The sequence below is a fragment of the Cygnus olor genome, chromosome Z (genome assembly GCF_009769625.2).
Source record: "Cygnus olor isolate bCygOlo1 chromosome Z, bCygOlo1.pri.v2, whole genome shotgun sequence".
Taxonomy (NCBI): domain Eukaryota; kingdom Metazoa; phylum Chordata; class Aves; order Anseriformes; family Anatidae; genus Cygnus; species Cygnus olor.
In genome coordinates, this window is record NC_049198.1 from 13,589,672 (window position 1) to 13,615,850 (window position 26,179).

The 26,179-nt window shown below is 41.7% G+C and overlaps 1 protein-coding gene across 2 annotated transcripts in view; it reads left to right on the forward strand.

Annotated features, from left to right (window-relative positions):
- Positions 1 to 26,179, forward strand: part of EGFLAM (EGF like, fibronectin type III and laminin G domains) — an 86,514-nt gene that overhangs the window by 21,396 nt on the left and 38,939 nt on the right. For both annotated transcript variants that reach the window (XM_040539894.1, XM_040539893.1), the window contains exons 4-10: positions 965 to 991; positions 5,225 to 5,342; positions 5,960 to 6,095; positions 12,741 to 12,907; positions 21,072 to 21,187; positions 21,415 to 21,751; positions 24,368 to 24,468. In XM_040539894.1, the coding sequence (XP_040395828.1) occupies positions 965 to 991; positions 5,225 to 5,342; positions 5,960 to 6,095; positions 12,741 to 12,907; positions 21,072 to 21,187; positions 21,415 to 21,751; positions 24,368 to 24,468 (1,002 nt within the window). The remainder of the gene's footprint in view (positions 1 to 964; positions 992 to 5,224; positions 5,343 to 5,959; positions 6,096 to 12,740; positions 12,908 to 21,071; positions 21,188 to 21,414; positions 21,752 to 24,367; positions 24,469 to 26,179) is intronic.

Consider the following 26,179-nt stretch of genomic DNA (forward strand, 5'->3'; position numbering starts at 1 on the left):
TGCCAAGATGAAAGCAATGCCTCGATGCTTCTGGGTAGTTTTAATACTGTCTGCTCTTAAAGGGTGTTCTTGAAACACACAGGCATCTTGTCGGGGGGGAACCTGCTCTTTGAGTTCAGCAAGGCAGAATCAGTGATTTTCCAGCTTCTGCTTGGACAGAGGGTGAAGGAGTGTCTTGGGGTGGGTGCTGTGAGGGAGCACTTTCATATTGCGCTCTGCAAAGAGCAGAGTCTGCCCATAAGACAGTAATGCCTCCAGCACAGGAATCAAAAGCTGATGTGTGCACACAGAGCATTGCAGGCTTCTGCGATCTTTATTTTGTGATCCTTCTTCACAATTTGATTTTTTTTTCTCCATTCTATTCTGCTCATCATCCTTCTTCTTTATTTTCTCACCTCTCTTTCCTTAGCCTTCCCTTCTGCTGTTCAATGATGTGCATTCACTGGTACTTTCTGACCCATGCTGGGCACTGCTCAGAAGCCTTCCCTGTAGGAAGCATGGGTGAGAGGGATGCGATGATTTCCTGCAATTTTCGGTCACCCAGTTTTGGTTCTGACCCCTGTAGGTTTCTGAGATCATGGTGAATGAAAGCACCTCATTGCCATGATATGTTATTTCTTTATATATGCATTAATTTCTCTCTTCTGGTCTTTACCTCTGTATTTCTTACTTGCTTTTTTCATCCCCCCCCCCCCCCCCAAAAAAAAAAAAATCTTGCTGGTAGTGCCAACAAAGATCAAACAGTACATTGTTGTTTTGTCTTAATCCTGACAACAGTAATTCTTTCTCACTGGGAGAACAGAGTCTGCATCCCTGTACTCACAGAGATTAATAACAGTCTCAAAGAATACAGTACGATGCAGCATTAGCCTTGTTTTTCTTCACTGACCCATTATTTATCTGTATTTACCATCACTTTTTAGTATGTTACTTCATTAACAAGTCCTATTTCTCTTTTTGCCAGGGTCAGCTTGAAGGACAAGCAATTTTTGTAAGTATTGCTTCACATGAGGCTCAGTCACAGCTGTGATTTAAAATAAGGCTGAACTTCTCTGATCTGGACTTTCCACAGATTCACACTCAAAAACGTCTCCTTGTTGATCTCCAATGTTGTTTCTACTTAGCACTTAGACACGATCTTTTGTAGTCAGAATGTGACAAATAGTGGCTAAAGCTCAAAATCCAGAGGTAAAGAAAGGGGACACGTATAGGTACAGCAGCTCCCTTTTTAGAGATGGGTAAACTTTTCTGCAGAAGTGTTTATAGATGGCTTGAGCAGAAAAAGCGAGCTGTATTCAGGTGGTGAAGACTTAGAGGGAACAGGGACAGCTAGGTAGGCAGACACACGGGGATGGGGAAGAGTAAAGCAGCATGGCTGTGGGAGATGAGACGGAGAGGAAGAAGTCTGAGCCAGTCCAGTGGGAGGAGACGAGGAGGAGCACGGGGAGAGGGCAGCAATGCCCAGCAGGAGGGAGTGGGTGACCAAAAGCTCTTGTAAAATAGGTCTGAAATGGGTTTGCAGCTGCAGAATTATTCACATTAATTATTTCCAGCCCTGTCCATTCTGACTCCTATGAGCAGTCATCAGATCGGGCCTATTGTGAGGGAGGAAGCAAAGAGGACGTGCTCGCCTTGGGGTAGGGTAAGGGAAGTGATTTTGGTGTTTAACTGAAATCTTTCATCAACAGCCTCTTACAGACTACTTTTTTTTCCTGAGATGCTTGAAAAGTGGAGAAATCCTGTGAATTTGGTGGATCCAGCACAGCTTTCACTGTCAGAACTAGGGGAGGTTTGGTCTGTAAGAGGCTGATGCCCAGATGAGACCTCAGGATGCACTTGAAACAGGACTGCCTGGTTCAATCCCAGCAGAGAAGAGTTTGGATTATGGCATTTTGGAGCTGAGGTTCCACGCTGGGCCCTTTTTTCTGCTTGATAAAAATAACACTTGTGAGAACATGTGGAGAAGTATGACTGACTGGAATTAATCAGCTCCCAGCTGTCATTAATCCTCAGGAAGTGGTGTTCTTGCTGAAATGCTTTCTGTTATATTCATACCAAACACAACAGAAATCTGCAATAGCTTTGTGGTTAAGTCTGCATAATTTGTGTTTCCATCACTAAGCCTCCTCTGCCTGTGTGGGTATGACCCTGCTGCTTTCTCAGAAGCTTCTCTGGAACCTGCAAGGCTGTCATAGCAAGGTGCCCTGTTCCTGCGCATGTGTATGCGCATGTGCCTGGGCGTTAGCAAAGTGGATAGTGTCTCATATCTGTATTACATCATATTTTAATATAGTACACGTACATGAGAGCAGCCTGGAGAAACACAGAAGCAGTACCATTTGCTAAGGCTCTTGTCCTAATTTGCAAATATTTGTGAAGTTCAGCACAAATATATATATATACAAAAAAAAAAAAAAGGGCAAGAAAAATTAGCAAAGTTAAAAAGTGGGAGGTTTTAGGTCTGGCACAGAGCTGTAGAAAACAACATGCTCCCTATCAGATCACCAAACACAAAGATACAAAATGGAAAGTGACCAGCTGAGACCAGGGAAAGAGTGGTTAAGGGGTCAAGTGGCATTACAAACAGCTCTGCTTCTACACCTGTGTTGTAATCCAGATGCTTTTATGTTTGTGGTTGTGGGTTTTTATTATTAATATTATTATTTTTATTAAAACAAAACAAAATGGAAAATGGGTTCTCTGGAAAATATCTTGCAAACCAGGTTTCTGTGAGGCGGCTTACTGCATAGCCTCACAAAAAGTTTCAGCACAGCTGGAGGGAGCACAGGCTGTGCAACAAGGCAGGGAGGGATACACAGTTCCTGCCTACACCTGATTCCTGTACTGCAGAAAAGATATCACACTGCTTCACCCCGTTCAAGAATGTGAGATCTGTAATGAGAATATCAGATGTCAATTTGCAGGGTTTTATAAAGGGTGTTGTGTAAGACAAGATATTGCAGTTTGTGCTAGTAAACCTTCAATATAGCACCTAAATTTCCCTATCTGTGGTGATGCTCTCTCCCCAGGTATGACAAAAACTTGGTTTTAAGACCCTTTTCATAAATACAAGCAGAAAAAGAGATGAAAAGTGGACTCTCAGGCCCCTGGGCAGTGGGGTAACTGGGGATATGTTTCTTCTCCAGAATCTCGTTTGAAACTGCCCTGGTGTGATCTGGAAATACCCTGAGATTGCCACAGGTCAGGGTAGCTTGATGATGTCCTAAACCTTTACCCATTCACTGATGTCTCGATTTTAGAAGCTTACAGGATGCTTGATCTCAAAGACAGCCTCTGTACATCAAACAGCTCTGTTCACGGAGAGGACTTTGCTGGAAGAAAGAGGCAGGTAGTTCAGCATGTGTTAGGCAAGAGAGCAGTTTACTGAGGTTTTGAGGATAAACATGCTGAACTTAAATATCTCAATAGGACTTCAATTTTGATTGGCTTTGCAGTCAATGAGGTTCATTCTTTTTAGTTTGTTGTGGTCTTGAGTTGAGAGGTAATAGTTAAGGGGCAAATACATCAATACCATACTATTTGCTGAGGCCAAGTTGATAGCCAAGTGTGAAAGCAATCAGACAGTCAGACACATGATGAAAGATTTTTCTTAGAAGAATTAGTGTAATAAAGAGGGATGCTTGCAGGAACAAATGCACACAATTTGAATACAGATGGACAGTATATGTGGCATGGCAGGTGGAGTGTCAGGAGCAGGATCATCAGTATTGTCAACAGGAGAGGTGCTGGGTTTTCAGCAGCTGTCATTTCAGATCACGTTTTGAAAGATCTCAGTTACCTCAGCTGTGAGACTGAAAGCAGATAAATATTTTGGTTTGAGTGTTCTTGCTGCCTCTTTCTGGGCAGTTACTTTTTCAGCACTGTTATCATCTCTCTCAGATGAATCCAAATCATTGAAGCAGATAGAGAGTGAAGGATGGAAAAACAGAATAATGGTCAGGCAGTCCATGTTAATAGGAAATCAGTGACGGAGCTCCAAAACCATGGCTAGAGAAATGACAGATGGCAGGGTGTTGTTAAATGATGTTGTAGTGATGAAATATGTTCCCCAAAGAACAGAAAGGGAGAGTTTGTCCAAAAGACCGTCATAAGGACGTTTAGCAGATAATAAAATTTTAGGATTGTTTACTATTTTACTGCAACTGGAAATGTAGGTTTAGAGTCTGTTCCAGCTTGAAGAGAAAGGAGGTCTCTGCATTTTCACATGCACTGTGAGTAATGTTTTTAATATCAAAGAACAAAAAACAACCAAATAAAAAAATCTCTGTGCAACAATTTTCTATAAATGCATTTTTTCACACCATAGCAGTCTGTGGCGTAGAACCTGGTATTTCTGTTTACTTGCATATGCTGTCAGAAATAATAAAAATAGGATTTCTATCTGTAGAGAGATTACAGGTAAAGAAGTCTAATTTTTTATACACACGTGCTCATGCTCCATTAAAGGCCAAATCTCAACATCTGAAGCTGATCCATGGTATGTCAAACAGTCACTAATGAAATTTATTTATTTTTTTGGTGACGTTTGCTATTTCTGGAAGATTTGAGCAGGCTTCTCTAAAAAATATTCTGCAGAACAAGCTCTTCATGTGGAGGTTAGCATTGCCTTCCCTACAGTAGTTGGCTATGTGTTAATATTTCCATGTTTATGGCAGAAGGACAAATAAAAGAAGTGGTTGCTTCAGGTCGAGGCTGGTAGCATGAAGAGGATTGCAGGCTAGGAATATCATGAGAGGTAATGGGATTTGTCTCTGCTCTATGAGAAATTAAAGATCATCAGATGACATGGCTGCAAGCTGCTTCATTTTCAGTAGCTCCTATGGTCTCTGCATTTAAAAGAAAAGAACAAAAAAACACCCGATTACGCTGATTACAAAGCCCAGCAACTGGCTCAAGGGAGGGAACAGTACGTGACTTCAACTCCATCAGCAAAAGCATGACAGAGAATGCAAACTCTCTTCAACCTTGTGAATTATGCAGAGAAACGGGTCCAGCTCAGCCCCATGGATTCCCCTGGGGAGCTGCAGCTTGCAAGGAAGCACGTGGTGGTGTTTGTGGTGGTTGTCTCCAAGCTGGGCTGGAAGGTGGAAAATCCTCCCAGAAGGCTGAATGGAAAATACCATGTCAGATCCCAGTGCTGCTCACAGTTGTGTGGAAGAGCTTTCACAATGTTTTTTGTCTTGTTTTCTCCTGGCTCTGGTAGGAAGTTGTTATTGGGAATTTGAAGCCTGGTACCCCACATCGCGTTAGCGTTGGCGCCTATGGCTGGGCAGGGAAAGGACGGTCCAGCATGCCCAGAGATGTGACAACCTTATCGCAAGGTAAAGCCTCTCTACATGACTTTCTATTGCAAAGCTGGCAGGGCAGGGTCAGTGCAGGCATTTCACAACACTGGCAGATAAATACAGACTGTGTTATAACCTCAATTTGCCCAAAGCCATGGGTGAGCAGAGGGCAGGATATATCTGTGATAGCAGTGATCAGAAACATGTCCCCATCCCTGGAAGTATCGAAGAGATGTGTAGTTGTGGCACTGACGGACATGGTGTGGTGATGGGACTCAGTAGGTCAGGCTGACAATTGGACTTGGTGATCTTGAAGGTCTTCTTCAACCTAGGTGATCCTGTCATTATCAATATTTTAAAAGGACAGCAGCCATCTGATGTTTGGGATGCCTTATGAATCTTTTATAAATTTCTGCTAGACCATTTGAGAAAACCTTTTTACCCCAGCATGTATCACTTCTTTAACAAAGCAGGACATGCACATAGAAATCCCTGTCATGAGCAGAACTATTTTTCTACAGATGTGGGGTTTTAGAGGGGCAACAGGGGAAGGAAGAAGCCTATAGATTTGATTCCTAAGTTTTTGAATGTTGGGTTTCTGTGTGTATTTGTCCATCCGCACCTGTAATGCTGTTTTGTTTCTTCTGGCATAGATAACTGCATGCCCCCTGCACCACCCTATCAGCCACAGATCGTTGTTGTCTCTGATTCAGAAGTTGCATTATCCTGGAAGCCTGGGGCCAGTGAAGGAAGCTCACCCATCCAGTACTACGTAGTGGAGTTTATCAGGCAAGTTTCCCAGTGGAGTCTGAACTTTGGTGTCAGTGTACTACATTTGTTTTCTTTCTTTTTTTTTTTTTTTTTTTTCCTAAGCTGCACTATCAAACTGGGTATAGTTACTTCTCATTAGTTATTTACTTACAGTACACAGTACACCAAGTTTCACTCTCAATGTGTGTTGAATTACCATGAAATTTTAAAGACAAAGAAAACTGATGTAAAATCACCAGTAAGTCCTGCCTTCTGATTGAAGAAAAAAACACCTGATTTAATCTGTTCCCTCTAAAAATAGCATGGATAAATAAAGTTTTACGTTTCTTCTGTCATCAACTGCTGTTGAATTATGCTGTGAGAAAAGGGTCTATGGCAGAGCAGTCCCCATGAGCAGATGTGCCCTTGGCTGCTATAGGGAAAAATTCAGGGAGTGCAAACACAGTATGCAGTATGTTGGATGGTTTTAACTGACAAAAGCCTTTTGAGTCTTGAGCTTGCAGGACTCAGACTTGTTTTATTCTAATGCTGATCAAGTGTCCATGAAGTACTGACCTTTCTTTTGAACTATGGATGTTTTGTGTTGTTTGGGTTTGGGTTTGCTTTTATGTTGAACCCTTTAAATTTTGCAGTAACAGACCTAAATGGTGAAAAGTTGCCAGGCAAGTTGCTTTTATAAGATGTATATAAAGGGTCAGGAGCAGGTGATTGTATCTGGATGCTCAAAGACATATTTGTACCTGGCTGTTCCCATGCATGTAGAAGCTAATATTTGCATACAAAGCCATTTATTTTCATGTGCTTACCCCTCTGTTTACCCTTACTGTGAGTGCAAAATTCAGCTTTGGGAAGTTTAATCCTTTGGGTGAACACATCGTGACAGGTTTTAGGTGAGGTTCCTGGATAAGAAGAGAGAATTGCTTCTTTAACTACTCTAAGCTGTAAAGGTCAAAAAGTCGCTCTTCAGAAAAACACATTCATTTTTAAAAAGATTAGTTGTTGTAAAAACAGACAGAAAGAACTATTGGTTTTCAGTGCTTAAAGTACAATTACAATCTAGGAGATATTGATACAATGGAAAGAATTCCCAGGCTGAAAGCCTGCTTGTGAACTTACGTTGCACTTTGTGTTTGAATTGAAATGCCCCATATTTAGTGGGAAGCCATCCAACGTTCACTGCACTGGGAGGCAGGACACGAGGGCTGAAGATACATTATGGCCATAATGTAAACTCTGATGTAGAATTATCATGCAATTTCTTCAATATCTATTTTTCCAGCATAATCATTATCTGAGTATTTCTCTCTTCTCCCTATTTCTTAACTTTCATTTACTCAGTGGATAGAAAAGGGATATTGTTGGGTTCTGATTGATGGCACATCTGTTGCTTGTGTGCTCTTGCCAGAAAATGGAGCCTGCAGGTTTACATACATGTCTTCTTGACACCAGGGGCCCGCTAATGGAAGAAGTGGTCATTGTCATTTCCACCTGGCATGTCAGAAGTGCACCTTTTTTTTTATTATTATTATTTTTATTTTTTCAACCAGAGAGTAGGAAGGTGCTTTCACTGTTTAACTCAAGAGATACGAGTAATTGAAATTTCAGTGTTTTGTTGTTTTTAGACTTTGGGAAAGAATTTGCTAACAGCACAATGTTTTGATTACACTGTTTAGTTTGAGATTTAAAGCTAATCTTGAAGTATATTTGTTAAATTTGGGATTATACTCTCTTAGATTTGGAAGCTTGAGTATATATTTGGAGAAAGTTCAATGAGCCATAAGCCCTAATGGCAGTTAGCGGTAAAGATTTAACTTTAAGCTTCATTGTCTTTTGCTGCATACAGTTTTAATTACTGTGAAGTGTATTAACACAAGATAAAGCTGTTGAAATTAAACCAATGTGACACCAAAACAAAACAGTGTAAGCAAGTTTAGAAATAAGTCCTTTTATGTCAAAGAAATACAATTCTGATACTGAGCTTTTGCAAAATTAATAACTGTCTTATGCAAATCTGTAATTTCTCTTGAGCACAGCACAAATCTCTAGAAACTATGACATTGAATCATTTTGCTCCCCTTAGAACTAACTTTTATTACTTTTACCCTAGAAAAAATGCTGGGAGACTGAGATGAGGGAAAAACACTCTTATTTTTTCAGCTGTAATATCAGGGACTAGAACCTCATGGACATTCAATACATTAATTGTTTGCACATACCAGATTGTCATCAGAACCAGAGCTAACCTGCTGTCTCCTACTTCTCAAGGTCTGAATTTGGGCGCTTACTTAGGCACTACCATGGTTTCCCTTGGGAGCTCTTGGGAGCTCTTGGTTTGGTGTAGGCAGTGGAAGGCCATGGGTGATGTCAGGTATATGGTAGGCTGGGATAACTCAGGCTCTGCACTCACAGTTTGGTTAAGTGCATAAAATCAGGATGATGAGTGTAGGTCTCACTGCTATCAGCACAGTTCATACAGAATCCATAAAAAAAAACACTTTGAATTTGAAATAACTCATCATGTCTTTGGAAGCTTGCAGACACAGAGTGAATGGTCTATTGGTTTATGCCGAGAGATCTTTTACGGCAAACAACATTCTTATGGAAGTCCCTATAACAACATCCCGGACTTTGGTTTAGCTTAGGTTTTTATCTGCAAGATATTAATATATATATATATATATATATATATATATATATATTAATATAATTAATATATATATTAATAAATGGTATTTATATATATATATATATATATATATATATATATATATATATATATAAATATAATTAATATATACAAATTAAGAAAACACCTTCTCAAAAATGCCCTAGGTATTTTCACCTGAATACCCAGATGTCTAATCTATTGAATGCCTACCAGTCTTCTAAACTTGGGGACAAATTTATTCAATTTTTTGTTGTCTTCTACAGAACCACAAGTGTTTCAGCAGCATATCCCTTAAAAGGAGTAGGTTGCTTTCTTTTTATCTGCTGATAGAGTCAATGATTTTCATTGTTAATTTTGACATATGGGAAAATCTTTTCAACATCTCAGTAGTGACATGAGCCTTCTGCTGCCATGAACTAGGCAGCTTCTGCCGATAAAACAGGAGAGATTTATCAGTATTTTGATTAGGATGGAGGAGACTCAGCATAGTGGCATGGGCAGATTTCTTGATTGGCTTCATGTCTGCACTCCAAAAAAGATTTATCCTTGAATCCATTTTGTGTTGAGCTATTTGTCACTGGTGCTGTGCTGAATCAGACAGTCATATTTGAATATCTCATGCTGAAATGTGGTCAAACCATCTAAAGAAAAGTTTGTCTCTTTCCCAGTAGAAATCATTTGAATGTACCAGTTTTCATCCCAGAGCTGGAAAAAAGCTCAACACAGAAAAGTTACACTTTCATGTAGGATAGGAATTGTAATTTTTCAGTAAGTCAGCTGTGAACTTTCAGACCATGAGTGCTGGTAGTGGTTTGATGTTTGCCTTCATTTGCAATGAACCCAAAGCAATGGTTCTGATGGAGAAGACACCTCCTAAAGACCACCTAGAGAAGACCTCCTAAAGACCAAAAAAAAAAAAAAAAACCACCTTATATACAGTTTTCCTGATGAATTCATGGAACAGATATATCTGTTTCAACACTTACCTCACTGTTTGGAAGGGTTAAATCCCTGAAAAGTTAATTAATGAAGAAAGAGGAGAATTAGATACAGAAATTAAGGAAATATTTAAAAAATGTTACTATCAGTATAAGATTTAACAGAAGAATATGTTTAAAAGATAGTCTACTTTTCCTCTGTTGACCTAGTATATTAGTTGGGATATTTTGTAGAAACCATCACAATAAAGCTAAACAGTAATAGTAACTAAAAATAATATCCTATAGTGCATTATTTTCTACATTCAGTATTTTCCACACCAAATAAGTACTTGTCACTGCATTTGTTATTTGTAGGCATATCTTAAAAAATATTTTGCAGAGCTGAACTTAGATGAGTAAAAACACGCCACAAAAGAGCAATCAAATACCTTTTAAAAATTGATTATTAGCAGGTGCTTTACTCTTAAATCATTTCCACGTGATTTTTAAAAGGAAGTTCAAGCAAGTATAAAATTGTTGTTATCCACATCAGAAAGATTTCCCTTCTTGAGCTGAATGTTTCCCCAGATCACAACATAAAGTAATAATCCAAATGTTTGGGGCAGATTTGGGGCAGAATTCTACTCTTGGTTTTTATCTGTCCAGTCCTATCAACTTTACCCCATATTTATTATTTTAAAAACACTGACTGTCACTGTTCAGATTCTTACTGCATAACATTTCTGCATGGAGATGCACAGCTGTGACTTCTACAGCGGAAAATGCCTTGTTCTCTGGAGCAGCCCTGCACAGTCCCAGCTGGAGGCAAACCTGTACTTGGTCCAGGGAAGGTGGTTCTGTGAGAAGATGAGAAAAGTGGCATCAAAATGAGCCTTCTAGTGTAAAAGGTGACATGAAGTGGAATTCAACGAAATGTTCTGAGCTTAGGAAACACAGGAGTTGGCTGCCCCGAGCATATTCACCAGCTGAGTTCATTGTGTTCCTCTCCCCATCTGTTTGCCATTTTATCGCCTTGTACCGATTTGTTCGCACAGGGAACGTTCTGGAGAAATAGCAAAGGTCAAGCGATAAATCTCTTTTTCCCTCTCCTTCAGCTGCAGACACTTACACATTCACAGACATTTCCTCTGTTACTCATTTCTGTAGAAGGAAGTCTTGTGATTGGCGGTGAAGTTGAAGACTAGCCTGTGGTTTGTGGAGTCGTGATGCTTTCTCCTAAATGTCTGCAGGGAGTAACGCCTCCTTTGGGTCCCTCACTGTTGGGCACTGATGTTGGCAGGCTCTGTAGCAAAGCCACTGTAAGGCCCTTTTGAGTGAGTAGGAATTCTTTGGATTGTAATTAGAGCCAAAAAAGATGTATGTAGCAAAACTGAGAACATGCTGCTAAGCAAGCATGTGGATGGAAGCAACGTTAACAGCTTTCATTTGAAAAACACTTATACATTTTCATTTTGGCCTGGGCATCAAAAACTTGGGAGGGGAACAATGAAAAAGCAGCCAAAATAAATGCCCTCCTGTCTACCAGGAAATGGTGATGGAAGGTGACTGAAGATGGTCTGTTTAGTTGTCATTGCATCTTGTTCTTTTGTCTGATTTTATTTTTAGTGAGAGAATGCAATATTCGCATCCTGTGTGCCATTGCATAGAAGCCAGGCAGCTGGGAGCTACAACTTTGTCAGTGTGTTTGGCGTGCTGGCACAAAGAAATGAAACCTCGGTGATCAATAAATCTTGTATTGACTGATAAAAGAAAACATACATTGCCTTTGGCGTTTCCTTCCAGCTGCAAATAAACAAATACGAAATGCCTGCCCTGTGCTATAATTTTTGTTGGGAGACCGTTGGAGACATTTGCAGCTAGTCCTATGTAAACATCAGTAGCATCAGGGAGCACTTCGAGGTTATTTCCTGTAATAAATACCACAAGGCTATCTTAGAAAAGGACACTAGAATAATTTTCTCTGAAAGGTCATTTCTATCCCTTTTTTACTATAATAAGCTTCAATTTAAATATTTTGGGTGGCCTGGATTTAATGTTTACTTTTTGATTTTGTTTACATTCATTTGCCTTCTCATTCCATGTTCCTCCTGGATGAGACCACTTCTAGTGAGAGCAGAAATGGTGTGAAAGCATCAGGATGCTCTCTCAAAGTATTTGAAGTAGTCTTTCCCTTTCACATATTCCTCTGCAGTTGAACTTCGGCATTTCTAGTTTCCCTGCGTTGGTGTTGAGATGAAATTGCCATGTGAATGGTTGTACTGATGTCAGCTGGATGGTAGTGGCGCAGAGAGCAGGCGTTTATCGGCAGCTTGCTTCCAGTATGGATCAGCATATAAGCAGGCATAGCCCAAAGGCTATGGGATTAATTAATTAATATTTATTTATTCATTCGTTTGTTTGTTTGTTTGTTTATTTATTTATTTTCAGATTGCACATAGATAGACCAGGTTCTCTGCATTATTGGTCAGTACTTTTTCCATTTCTGGGAAGAAGGGTCTGGATCCAGATTTTCCAGTGTGGGTAGATTAACCTAGTCTCCTGGGAAATCAAATGCTAAATTCTCATCCTGCTAGTGCTTGTGTATGTTTGAAGGGACTCAGTGGTATTAGAGCACAACCTTTTAGAAATAAAGCAGAATCTTTCCCTCTATTTCAAAGTATTGCATTACACAGCCAAAGAGGAGATTGGGATCTGCTGGTGATGTACCTCCACTCGAAAACTGTGAACTCTGAATCCATAAAAACAGACAAACAGAACTTGATTTTCAAACTGTCCTCTAAAACACCTCCTTGGGTTTATAAGCAAAATCAGAAAATTGTTTTTGTATCACTGTGTAGTGCAATGTTTCCATCTCACAGGCTTTTGTGGTTGCACAGTCTGGCCCCTGAAGAACGAAGGATTTCAGTCAAGATTTAGCAACGTTATACCTCATTTATTTTGTGTATTTCCCTGGAAAGTTTAAAGGCAATGAATTTATACAGCTAACCTTAATTATTTATGGTCTTTCTTTTTTATTTTTATTTTTTTTTTATTTTTTCTATTTTAATCCTGAAGGCCAGACCTTGACAGCAATTGGACTGTAATAAGAGAGCAGATCCAGATGGAGTCCATGGTTCTCAAGGGACTTCTCCCAAATACCAAGTATCAGTTCGCCATCCGAGCAGCTAACTCCTACGGATCCAGCCCCTCCAGTGCACCGAGCGATGTTGTCCAAACATTCAGTGAGTAGAGCCACCATTTTCTAATTAAAGCTCTGTATTGGGGGCAGCCTGTAGTGGACAGCTGGGGAAAGATTCCTTCTCCAAGCCAAGGGTGCACATGCACCCCTGGTCCAACACCTGGTCTTGTTCCTGTCCACAGCACTTGCAGCATCCTGTGAAGACTGAGCTGCAAGCAAAGATCTGTGAAGCTCTCATGCTGTTTCCCTGTTCTGGGGGTCATTGCTAGATATTTTTGGATCGCTGCTTACTGACTTTTGTGCCGTCTTCATGCAGAACTTACAAGTGAATATCATGGGGAGAAATGAGCAAGACAAGTCTATTGTTCATCTTTTTTATTCAGTTCTTTGAACTGTATATATTACATGTGTAATTTAAACAACTCTGACCAAAGCAAATGTATTCGGTTTTCTGAGTAGTAAGGCTGTTATACTACTAAGCATAACCATGAAAATAATGATATAACAGGTAACCATTCCTTTTTTATCAGAAGCCATGTAGGAAAATATTAAGTGGAAGTGCATTCAAAATTTGCATTTACATGCAAATTTTGCAGCCATGCAGGCCATGCACACTGCAATGAGTAGGTCCTGTGCGTATCTCCTGATGGCCTTCTTAGGGTCTAATCCTTTGCCAGTGATCGTATCTCTGTGGGCTGTCTTGGAGTTGCTGTTGCTCATCATCTCCCCCAGAGCTGTAGCTGTGCGTGAGCATCCTAACCAAGCTGACATAGACCACATCCAAGACCAGTATGGCAAAGCAGAGTCCATACAGGAGGCTATGAAGATGGTAGGTAATGTGGACTAACAAGATTATATCCTTAATTTTTCTAAACTTTCTTTTTATTGCATTTAAAAGGATTCAGTATTGCAAGCCCCAGTTTTGAAGGTATTTACAGGGGATAGAACACTAAGGCAAGAAAATGCCTGGGTATAGTTTTACCACATTAATGAACTCTAAAAAGGAGCTACAAGATTGGCTTTTTTCTTTTCTCACCTGTACACCCAGTTGCAAATCATCTTTAATTAACCGGTAGAAAATGAGCAGCTGATATTCAGGTGGGATTGTGAACTCAGCAAGAACAATTCGCATACTGCAAAAATGTGGACTGCATCTTTAATGATCCATTTAACCAGGATTTATATCTAGATTACCTTCCTATATTGAAATCCCTTGTCTTCATTGACCCTTTAAGGCATTTTTCATCTGCTCTTCCCCTCTGCCATGCTTTGAATCCCTTGAACGATCTGCATGAAGTTTATAGTGGCAGCTGAACTCTCAGTTTAACTTCTGAAGCAAATGTTTATAAAAATGATGAAGGTGCAGTGTGTTGTGGGATTCCTTGGCTTCTGATCCTCAAGGTTCAGCTCCCTCTGCCTCAACCACACTTACGTGCTCTTTAGTATCCTGTTTATATCTGGAAGTGAGTGTCTGCATTCTTTGGTCAGAAAAGATAAAGCTAATAAGCGTGGAATGGTCTTTGTACTGCACTTATTACTGTAGTGCTCTAGGAAAGGCGCTTTTCAAGTTTGAAAATTGGAATCTGCCTGTTCTGCAGAAGCCAGTCAAGATGGCTCTAAGCCAAGGATTTTTGTCAGCAGGGCTTAGGGTCAGACTCACACCTACTGTATGTAAATGCTGATTTCTGGAGAGGTTCATACTGGGCATGAGCTTGACTAGTGTGTCTGGATCAGATCTGAAGAATTACCATGCTGTAGATGTTGCACAGCTCCATGAACAGGCTCAGAAACTCTTTGCTGGTCTGTGGTAGGTGCACGGATGAGTCAGAGACCAGGAGGTTGGTCTCCTGCACCACAGGGCTGACAGTGCTTGGGGAAGACCTTCACAAACAGGCAGAGCTCCCACATCCCAGAGCTGCTGCATGTCCTTCAGGTCCTGCACCCACATTCAGCCCTACACCTGGCCACTTAAACTCAGGGTTTCTTTGGCAAGCCCTGGTCCCTCTGGAGAATGCAAATCTGGCTGCTTTCTCAGTCTAGTATTGGTTTCCAGGACAGACTTTACAAATAGGCTTCAAAACAGCCACCCTGCCTTAAAGCTGGTGCTATGTTTTTCTGGGTAACTCTCTTCACAACAGCCTTCTTTTCGCAGAGCGAGAAATGGTGTTCAAAGGTGGCAAAGGATGCATGCCCTTGGAAATAAGTTCTGCATCTTTCAGGAAGTATAAAGTATAAAGCTCTCATTTGGCTTTAGTACCTGACGTCTGCGTAAGAAAATGGTTTGATGTTAACCAGACACAGGAGTACATTATATATTAGTAGAAAAGCTAAACTTTTGCTCTGAAAAAAATGTTCTTGACTAAAGCAGTGCATAGCCTGATCATTTATTTTTCCCTCAAAACAAACAAACAAAAACCTAATGTGATTTAAAAAGCTGAAAATTTAATGTGACAGAAAAATGCACATTCAGTTCAAGAATAATCAGGTAATACTCACTCCTAGTTCATATTTTCTTCAGGTACTAAAATACCTTCCCCCTTCTAGTAGCCAGAAGGGCAATAGTTACCTTCTTTGGCCTATTTAATCATTCAATTCAGTTGCTCAGATATTGACATTTGGTGTATTTGAGATCCTCTGGGTTATATTGGCTGGTTTTCGGCTGTCACTGCAGGAGGGCATGTGCCTCCCATACCTCTCCCAGACACCTGCAGTCCTCTGGGGATACCTCGCTTACCGTAATGCATCTCAGATGGCAACAGATGGCTGAACCTCCCAAAGTGCCAGCAGATAGCTCTTAGTCACCTACTGTTGTTGGAAAGGTGTCAGACCGACGTCGGCATGTCTGAAATTGGAGCATCTTTGCTCTTCAGGGTGCCTGTTGTAGGAATTACTACCTTCATTATTACTGTGGCTCCTCTTACTATGTAAGCAGTGAAACATGCCACACATATTTGGTGCTATTTTCTGACTGTCTTGGTATTCTTCAGAAATACCTGAAATATCTTAGGGAGCTGTCAGAAATCCATACAATGTCTGGGTCCTTTGTACTGCACTTTGTCTATATAGTGCTGGTGACCAGGTGTCTAGTGTGTTTGGACTTTAAAAAATTGTAGCTTTATCTTTGCGCATCCTGAATGTTTTGCTTGTTTTAAAATAATTAGTAACCTTCTGATGCTCATTTTAACTGCAGAAAAAATGCCCAGCATTAACTCAAACACAGTGCACCTTCAGAATTCGTGTTGCATGGTGTAGTCTCTTGTGGCTCTTCCAGGTGGGCTGTGACAGCAATGAGTCCTACAGACACTGGGTCCATGCTACCTGGGCATTTTTCCTGCTGGTGCTTATCTCATTCTCATGTGTTGTTCTCTTACTTTGGTTTCAAAGATGGCTGGATTTGTAGTACTCCTGACTACATTGTTTCAGGTCAGCATAGGAAACTGTTGGCTTTGCTTGCTAAAACGTTCCTCTGAAGGGTTGCTTACTATCACCTAATGTGACAGACCTCCCAAGATCCTTGCAAGTACAACATGTGTCCTTGATTATCAGCCGTTACCCCTTTACCTAGTAAAAAAACGAATGGTTGGTTTATGTTACATTGATCCATTTCCACAGAGGAAAGGGAGGGCAAGTTTCCCCAAGGGTTCTCATTTATTTATGATTTGTTTTCATTTTTTTAATAGAAGGAAATGATGTAATAAATCAACTTGTTGTTGCTTTTCTTAATTGCAGACACAGGTTATAGTTACTTCACTTACACGGTTGTTTTTTTTTTTTTGCTATATCAAATCTTTCAAAGTGTCACAAACACTTTACTTGAAAACAAAAGTTTTCATATATCAAGTTCAGTAATAACAAAAGTAATGAAATGTCCCAAAGAATCAAACAAAGTGTCCTCACCTGCATCACTTAAATACCCTTCATCTCCTGGGGAAACAGATGGGCTTTGCACTGTGCCTGGAAGGTCACCAGCCTTGAGCTTTGCCAGACCCACAGAGGAAGCATCTTCTGTTAAAAATACCTTCCTGATTGTCTCTGCAGCTAACGTGACAGAAGTGGATGCTTAATTCAGGTACATCCCTTCCTTTGGGCCTGGCCATCACTGCCTGGCTTCTTACAAATGGGGGCATCCATACGCTCTGGCTCATGCTGAAAAAGGCATTGGCACAGGTGCTTAAATGTTCTGCACACTGCTTGGACGTGTCTGCTGAGGCTCAGGCACAGGAAAAGAGCAGTCCCTCAGGCCCAAACCTTGATTTAAGTGATGGTGATGTGTCCTGAAGATAGTGGATGGAGATGGTTTTCTACACAACTGTTTCCCACAGATCTCCGAAGGCTTTACAAAGGCTGTATTTGTATTTATTGTTTCCGTTATACAAGCAGGAACAAAGAGCAAGAGACAGGCCAAGCGATATACAGTGCTTCACTCTGAGTTGCTGGCAGGGACAAAACTCAGATAAAAATGCCCTGATGTATTCTGGACTTAAACCTGTTACGTCTTATGTGTGAGGGCGATCAGTGTGTTAACATTTCATTCAATCTGCTTGCTCTGGCCTACCTCCTACTCTCTTCTGTATCTCCTGATCAGTATGTCTCCTGATCGGAATGTCAGTGGCCACCTAATTGGCAAAACAGAAGTTTGTATGGCTTTCTCTTTGTTTTGAAAAAGATACCTTTGGTATAACTTAGCCCCCGATTATTTGGAAAGAAGCTGACTTCAGTTCAGGACCCCCCCACTAGTTTTCCAATTAATTATAAAACGGGATTATAAGACCTGGTAGAGAGTCTTAAACAGACTTCATCTTCTTGTACACTGAAACACTGATTTAATGAAATATGGCGTACACAATCTCTGGAGTTGTTTCAGCATTTTCAGTGTACCACTTTGCTTTATTTTCGTTTATTTGCCACCCATTATCAGGTGAGCTCACCACCAAAGCTATGCAGTGCTCTCAAGAAGTGGGCTGGCAAGGAGGCTTGTCTGCAGCAAGTGCTGCTGGCTTCTCTGCTTTCTGTTTGTTTTGTAGTTTTGTTGCAACCTTGCATGTGGGTATCATGTCACATCCAATGAGCCAACACCGAATGCAAGGCAGACCAAAGCCATTGAGAAGACAGTGGGTTGTTTGATAGTCTCATTGTTTTTGTGTCCATTGATCTGTATGTGTTCAGACATAGGTAGGAGCAAACTTCTTTGCCTTCCTTGCTCCCAAATGCAATATATGTTACCAAAACTGCTTTCATGTTGGCAGGTAGAGTAATGTAGCATGTGCTGGCTGAAACTTAGATGGAGCTGGGAAGGGGGGATTTTAGGCCATGTTAGAGATCTATGAATATTAGGGCACCTTCTTAAGTTATACTTTTGCTGGTGATGCCAAACTTAAATTCTGAAGGTCTTTGGAGAAGGGCCTCAGATCAATCCTTTCTATCAAGACACAATAAGATGTACCTTCTTTGCTCTCTCAAGAATGTGAATATTTTGCCAGTTCAATAGAGTAAAAGAAATCACTGTCTATCTTAAAATTGTGGGTATACGCTGTCCCCAGGGTCTTCCGTTGGAAAAGCATGATACATCTTAGTCTACCAGGTGAAAGAGGCACACCTTCTGCTTGGGGAACTGCCCATGTCTCCTAAGTTACAAAGTCTCATTGTGTGCTGGTGGCTATTGGTGTAGTTCAGTGATAACTTCACTCAAAACAGGAGAGTTACACTTGAGCAAAACAGCATGGCATTAAAATCATGTATTATACATTTAAGCTAGTCTGCATATCTGAATGCAAAACTAAGAACAAATATTTTTGTACATGTGAATATACAGATACTTCATTGTCTGTATTATATCATCCCTATCCTCCTTAGTGAACATAAATCCATTAAGCTAATAGAAAATTTGCTTGAGAAGAGAAAAAAATGTGCAAAATTTGGACTAAAACAGATGTTTATTTTGTAGCTTATGCCTTTAAATTAGAAAATTGAGGTTATGTATCACAGCCTGAATACAGAGTAGTTTGTTTTCCTTGACATATGATTGATCAGTAATGTGCATTTTTTTTCTTTTTTTCCCAACTTAGTTTTATTACTTCTGTTGCTCTTAAGTAAATTAGTTTCATCCATTAGAACTGAATTAGTACTGAAATACAGACATGCAATGTGAGCACTCTACTTAGAAAAGCAAGAAGTAATATTACAGACCTGACTTAAAAGGAAGAGTATTCCAGTGAGCTGAAAATTGCTGCATCTGCTAAGAGTGGAGTTAGTGCTGGGCTCCGCTTCATTAACATACTTTCCAGTAAACTGTAAGTCTCATTTATAAGGTTTCTGTTTGGACATATTGAAATTCTTTTGTAGAAATTAATGTCATATAAAACTGCATTTGCCAGAGAAAGAGATTCTGATGCAGTGATGGATGGAAAAGAAGTGGCCATCTTGACTACCTGGAGTAAAATTATCTGGTGGTACTAATTAGTCTTAGCGACTTTTCAAGTGAATACTGGGAATATGAAGTGTGCCCATGTTTTGCTAATACCCATTTCTTTCCATAATGATTGCAGGACTGGGATGAGTTTGTAAATTTGCAGCCGGTTTCCCTTATAGTCATTCTTTGCCTGTGCATTCACAGTCACTAGGAAAAATAATCCATCTGTAGTTTGTCCAATTGGCCTCATCTCATCACCAGCCGTAACATTATGAATTCTCTGCTTATCTCCATTAGTAGGACTCTATGCTCTGTACCTCTACTTAATATACAGTTAAATTGTATTATTTACAGATGATTAGGTATACATGTTAGAGTGCAGAGGCTTATACATATTCTTTCCTGGTCTAGCATGCTGCTTTGCTTGGAAACGTGTGCGCCTCATTACATCTGCTTGTTTGGCTCTGCATTTTTGTTTGTGCTGATGTAACATGTGAACTCCATTGCTGAGTAGCTCTGCAGGAGCATATGGTAGGTGGCCAATGAGCCAGCCAGGGTGCGCACTCATATCTGGTGTGCATATGCTTGATTACATAACTGTCCAAAAAGTCTGCTGAGCCTCGTTATCTTTTGCTGGCTCCATCAGGTTGTTCAGTGGTAGTAGTGGAGCTCTCACTACCACCAAGTGGTTTGCTGGTGTTTTTGGGCTGTCAGGTCTCCTTCCTGTAGACAGCCCTGGCCCAGCAGGACTTTGTGTCTCTGCCTCTTGTGGTGGGAAGGACCTGATAACTCTCAGGAAAACTTGGGCAGCTTGTGGCTGCTAAAATAAGCAAGTACACGCGGTCAGCCCATACAGAGGCTCTGTAAAGCAAGGATTACCTGTGCTGTTTTTAAGTGACTGCAGCATATTTTATGGAAAAGGCATATGTATGAAGTCCGTTGTTTCACTGGTTACTATATGTTTTATGTTGTTAACCTTACTGAAATGTCAAGGAATGGTAGTGATGCAGTTACCCTTATTATATTTCCTCATGACTTCAGGTAAATTTTACTAGCTAAAAAGCAATGTTTAAACAGATCTGTTGTGTAAAGTGCAGAAGAACACAGATATTTTCTGCATCGATCATATTACGTTTTTAAATGGCAGTTCCTAGCATGAAGTCCTTCACAGAGCTGCTCAGCACTCCAGGGAGAGGCAGATTGTGCACACAAAAAGCAAGTGGTGTTTGTGCACCTTTCTTGTTTTCCAGGTGCTACATTGCATTTTAAAATACAATCTAAAAATACACTTAGAGTATTAATTTCAGAAGCATCGAAGCCAGTGTAAGCAGATAAAGCAGAGTGTGCCAGAAAAGCCCCAACTAGCTGTACCTCCTGTGGTGTTCCAGTACTTGGTTGGCAGTAGGGTGAACAGCGGACTGTGTATGTATAAAAGCGAAAGGTTTGGTCTAAAAACAGTACAGTTATTAAAGTGTGGTTCATGCTGAAAAACATTCAGAGCCTTTCTCCTGGAGGAATGATAGATAAAAGTCAGTTTGCAGTGGGAGAACTGAGTTTTTCCCGCTTCGTTAAAGAAACACAAGAAGTGATTAAATGGAGGTCTTCACTTGGTTTGTTGTGTGTGTATCACTCATGCAACACATCCCATCTTCTGGTTGACACATGCATCGCCTATATGGAATGAATATTAACACCATTTCTGATTTCAGTGTGCTGAGCCAGGGGGAAGTAAGATTTGAGTTGCTGTATGTAAACAGAAAAAACATATGAACTGAGTATATTAGTTGTGTCTTTTCAGGCTCCGAGGAGTTAGGAAGCGGAAACTATGGGCATCGGTATATCACAGAGGCAGTCACTGGTGATGATGATGGATTTGATGTTGATGACTCAGACTATGACATTTACATAGAAGAGGTAAATTTCAAGACTCCAGTTTGACATTTCTGTTTTCTTTTTAGTCTTTTAAAGTGTCTGGTCTTGTCAGACAGATATTATATACTCAGATATTATAATGTGGTTGCTTCTTTTTCTTCAGTGAGGATGAATTTGTTACTTCAGATCCATGTCTTGGAAAGCATTCAATTCATTTCCACGTAGAAACATAAGTTTTACTGAATTTCTGTTCGTTTCTTTCCCTTCAGCTCAGACCTCTCCCTGCTATCAAAGGAGGCAACAGAAAATTTCTGGTTGAAACCAAGGTCACATCAGGGTCTAGTTCCAGGCTCCTGTCACGGCTCCTTATAACCACTTCTGAGCCCACCACTTCCACTCCCATCACCACTCGACCTTCTACAACAGTGAGGGCGACTACAGCCAGGGCCACGAGAAGGGGTGGCGTGTCTTCTGCACTGCGCCTCTTTGATCTCTCCTGCGATGAGACCATCTGCTCTGCAGACAGCTTTTGTGTCAACGACTATGACTGGGGAGGCTCGCGCTGCCACTGCAACTTGGGGAAAGGAGGAGAGACATGCACAGAAGGTAGGTTTCTGCATGCCGAGCTCCTCGTCTGACAGTCTGTGTGGTGTCCTTCCTTATTGGCTTCCAGACAAAGTGTCCCTCCAGGTTTGGCTGACCAAGTATCCGTGGCCTTCATGCAGTGACAGCAGCATTCAGGAGGGCCTGGCTGTGGCTCAGGCTGTGGCCCAGGCTGGTGCAGACCAGCTGGAGGTGGATTTCTGCTCCCCTGCTGGCTTCTGTTTGTCTGAGGAAAGGAGCAGCTGTGAGGTAAAACAACAAAAGTATATTTTTGGGATAGCTGGATGGGTTTAATGGATCCCTAAGGACAACAGCAGCTTCCATGTCCCAGTTCAGACCAATCCCCTTGTTTTTCTTTCCTCAAGTAAGTTTGAAGAAATCACTCTAATAAAGCGGGGAAAGATTAATGCAGACCCCATGTAGCTGTGCAGGGGGAGTTTAATTCTCCTTCCCCCATATGGGAGTGGGAGGTAGAAGGAGCAAGACATGGTGGTAGACACCCAGGCCTGGCAATGTCCACACATGTCTTCCCCAGCTTTCAGCAGGGGCATTCAGCCCTCTTGGAGACCTAACCTCTCCTTTTTGCCAGGTCTGACATCAGCTCATCATCTAATGAGCCTGTTCAGCTCACTTAGCTGGCCAGAAACAAATCTCAGTGGTTTATTTTTCCCCTGGAGTTATTTTTCTGCTGCTTTGGTGACCAAGGGGTCAGATGAATGCTAGAGCTTGTGGAAAACAAGAGGTGTGGCTGTGCAGGGGAAGGAAGAAAGAGGCACCTACCTTTGCCGTGCCTCCTAGATCTGCTCAGCCCTAAAGGGGCAGCTACATGAGGTGGCTGAGTTGACTCATCATGGCCCTTCAAAGTGGTGGGCTTACCTTCTCTGCCACACAGTATCCCAGGCATCACTTCCCCATCAGATGTCAAACTCTTGATAGCAGGTGCTAAAAGTCACAACAGAAGGTTGCAATCAATGGTGGTAACTAGCAAAAAAGTAAATGAGGAGAATGATGGCGAAATGATACCCTTTCTATCGGGATGGTGGCATGACTTGTGTGTTATTGTCAGAGATGAATGCAGACAGTGCTGAGGATCTGTCCTGTTACTGGTGGTAGTGCCATCCCACCAGCTAAGGAAGAAAAGAACATGCATTTCTTCTGCAGGCTCAATGCAGAACATTGCTGATGTGCCATATTGTGCATCAGAGGTACAGGCACTTGGGGTATTTGAGCTTCGTCTCCCAGTGCTGGAGTAGACAGAGCTCATTCTGAAAACAATCTGTTGTGACTCAGCCACATGGAACAGCTGCAGATGTGATTTTTGGCCTTGATCAAGTATGAAAAGTCAAGGATGTATTTGAACTGACATAACTGTATACAGCCTGTAGAACTGGTTTGTTAATGTGAGTCCAAACCCACCATTTTTCACAAGGGAGTTTTTTATTCCTTGGTAAGCAGTAGCATCACGTACCAATACTGCCTTGTACCCTATTTCTCCACAGCAGCCAGTATTGTTAAATACTATATAAATCTGAATGAAAACAGACTTTTCTTTACAATCAACAGCTGTGTGGCTCTCTGGTCCAGTCAGTGCTGTTTATGATCAGGACATGAGTTAATCCTGTCTGCTTATGGTTGCATTCAGGTTTATAGCACCAATTCTCTCCACCTCAGTCTCAAAAGTACTTTATTTGTTTGTCTTAATAACAAAAAAGCTGAAAGAACTGTATCCAGATACAAATATGCAAGTATAATCCACTGAATATTCAAATAGCAAAGAGGAATAAGTCTCCTCATCCTTCCTGCCTCATTAGACTTATATCCATGGCAAAAATTCAGGCCTGAAACTGCATCTGTCCTCTATGTTTATTAGGAAAATGAGCTACAAAGGTAGCAGTAAGACCTCTCTGTTGTTTTTCTTCTGTGCTGGAGCTGGGATGGTGTTGTAACATAAGATAGCAAAGGCTGAGGGTTGATGATGCCAGCTGACAATCAATATGAAGGGGCACTGCTTCATCCAAGGATGGAGAGATGCCTGCAGGGACCCCCTTTTCCCCACCCCTCTCTGGACTGTCTGCTCTGAGCTGAATGGGAGCTGCTAGGCTCCTCGGAGCCACCCAAGGATTCTCTGGATGCTGGACACAGCAGCTATGGAGCGGCAGTGACTAATGAGGCGTGGAGCCTGGCCCAGTGCACATTTCCCACATATGTTTTTGTAATCCTGCAAAACAGAAAATTACTTTATTGTCTCTGTAATAAATGAATTCTGAAAAGGAGATAAATATAGTAGTAAAGTAGACAGATTCTGTCTTCTCTAACAGAGACGAAAATCTGGAGAAAGTTCCACTGAAGCCAATGATTAAACTGTTGAGCAGTATTTGGCCCTTAGTATCCTGTTTCTTTCCAAGTTCACCAGATCCTTGGGAATAAAGGAGTTAGTTGTGAATGGTGGTGGGAGGACAAGGCAATAGGTTAACTGATTGTTGACTGCTACTGACTAATGGCTGTCTCTGGAGAAACTCTGCCTTGCATTTTCACCTGATGTTATTTAGTGCTAAATGCGTATATCGATTTTTATATAGGAGAAAACTGCTAAACCACATTTCTGTCTTTGCTTTTCAGATATTATTATCCAGTATCCTCAGTTCTATGGCTACTCATACATCACATTTGAACCACTGAAAAACTCCTATCAGACATTTCAAATCACCCTTGAATTCAGGGTAAGTTTAAGCAATTTCAAGCTCAGTTAGAAGCTCCAAATTTTACTGTCTTATTCTGATATTACTGACAGTGGAATGGTAACTTAGCTTCACTATAACTTATAATGCAATTGTGGTGAGTCTACATGTAAACTTCATCTCTAAAGATCTGGCTTCACATCCAATGAATGCAAATTAATTTGGTAATCTGAGCTAAAATGTTTGTGCCCATTATTAATGGTTAGCGCATGAGAGAGTCCCTGAGACTAGTGATATCGGGCATTACAGAGTAGTGGCAATGAACATTGGCAGGTCTGTAGCTATGTGAATGATCTACAGGCTGAAGTACACCTGGGTAATCTTCTTGTACTAAGCAAAAGACTGCCTTCTGTCCAGAGTTCCTTTCCTAAGCTGCAGTACATAAGTAGGCAGTATTTTCCACCTCCGAAGTTTGGGACACCTGCAAGATGCTGGGCTGCTTGAGCTATAAGTCTTATGTGGTAGGTGTGGTGGCTTAACCCAGCTGGGCAGCTGAACTCCACCACAACTGGTCTCTCATTTCCCCACCCCTCAAAGGGAAAGGGGGAGAAAATATGATGGTGGGGGGCTGGAGAGTTAAGGACGGGGAGATCACTCGCCAATTATAGTCATGGGCAAAACAGACTCAGCATAGGGAGAATTGAAAAAAGTATTACCTATTACTAACATGCTAGAGAAGCGAGAAACAAAGAAAAGAAACTAAAAACACCTTCCCCTCACCTACCCTCTTCCACCTCATCGCCCTGAGCAGAGCAGGGGAATGGGGGCTGTGGTCAGTCCCTGACGCTTTGTCTCTGCCGCTCCTTCATGGTCACTCTCTGCCCTTGCTCCACTTGGGGTCCCTCAGTCAGCAGCTCTTCAAGAACTGCTCCCACATGGCTCCATACCACAGGGTCCATCCATCCCCCAGGAGCAAACTGCTCCAGCACGGGTCCTCCACGGGTGGCAGCTCCCCTCAGACCCCGTGCTCCTGCGTGGGCTCCTCTCCACGGGCTGCAGCTCTGGCCCAGGGCCTGCGCCTGCGGGGGCTCTCCATGGGCCGCAGCCTCCTCCAGGCCACATCCCCCTGCTCCACCGGGGGCTCCTCCATGGGCTGCAGCGTGGAGATCTGCTCCATGTGGGACCCATGGGCTGCAGGGGGACAGCCTGCTCCACCAGGGGCCTCTCCACAGGCCGCAGGGAAACCTCTACTGCATGCCTGGAGCACCTCCTGCCCTCCTGCTGCACTGACCTGGGGGGGGCTGCAGGGCTGTTTTTCACTCCTCACTCTCACAGTAGCTGTTGCGCAGCAGGTATTTTTTTTTTTTATTTTTTTTTCCCCCTTTCTTAAATATGCTCTCAAAGAGGTGCAAATAATATCACTTATTGGCTTGGCTTTGCTCTGTGCTGTGGCAGGTCCCTTTGGAGCTGGCTGAAACTGGCCCTTACGTAGCATGGGGCAGCTTCTGGATTCTTCTCACAGAGGCCACCCCTGCAGCCCCCCACTACCAAAACCTTGCCATGTAAACTGACTACAGTAGGGTATATCCCACACAGGCTTGTGTTGGTGTGTGTGTGTATTAGGACAGAGCTGATTAGGGCTGCTTGTAGTGAAGGTGGGCCAGCACACATTGTAGGTGAGCTCTCAGCTGCACCCCTCCTGCCATGCAAGGCAGACTGGCCAGCATCACAGCCTAGATATGAGCATTTCACT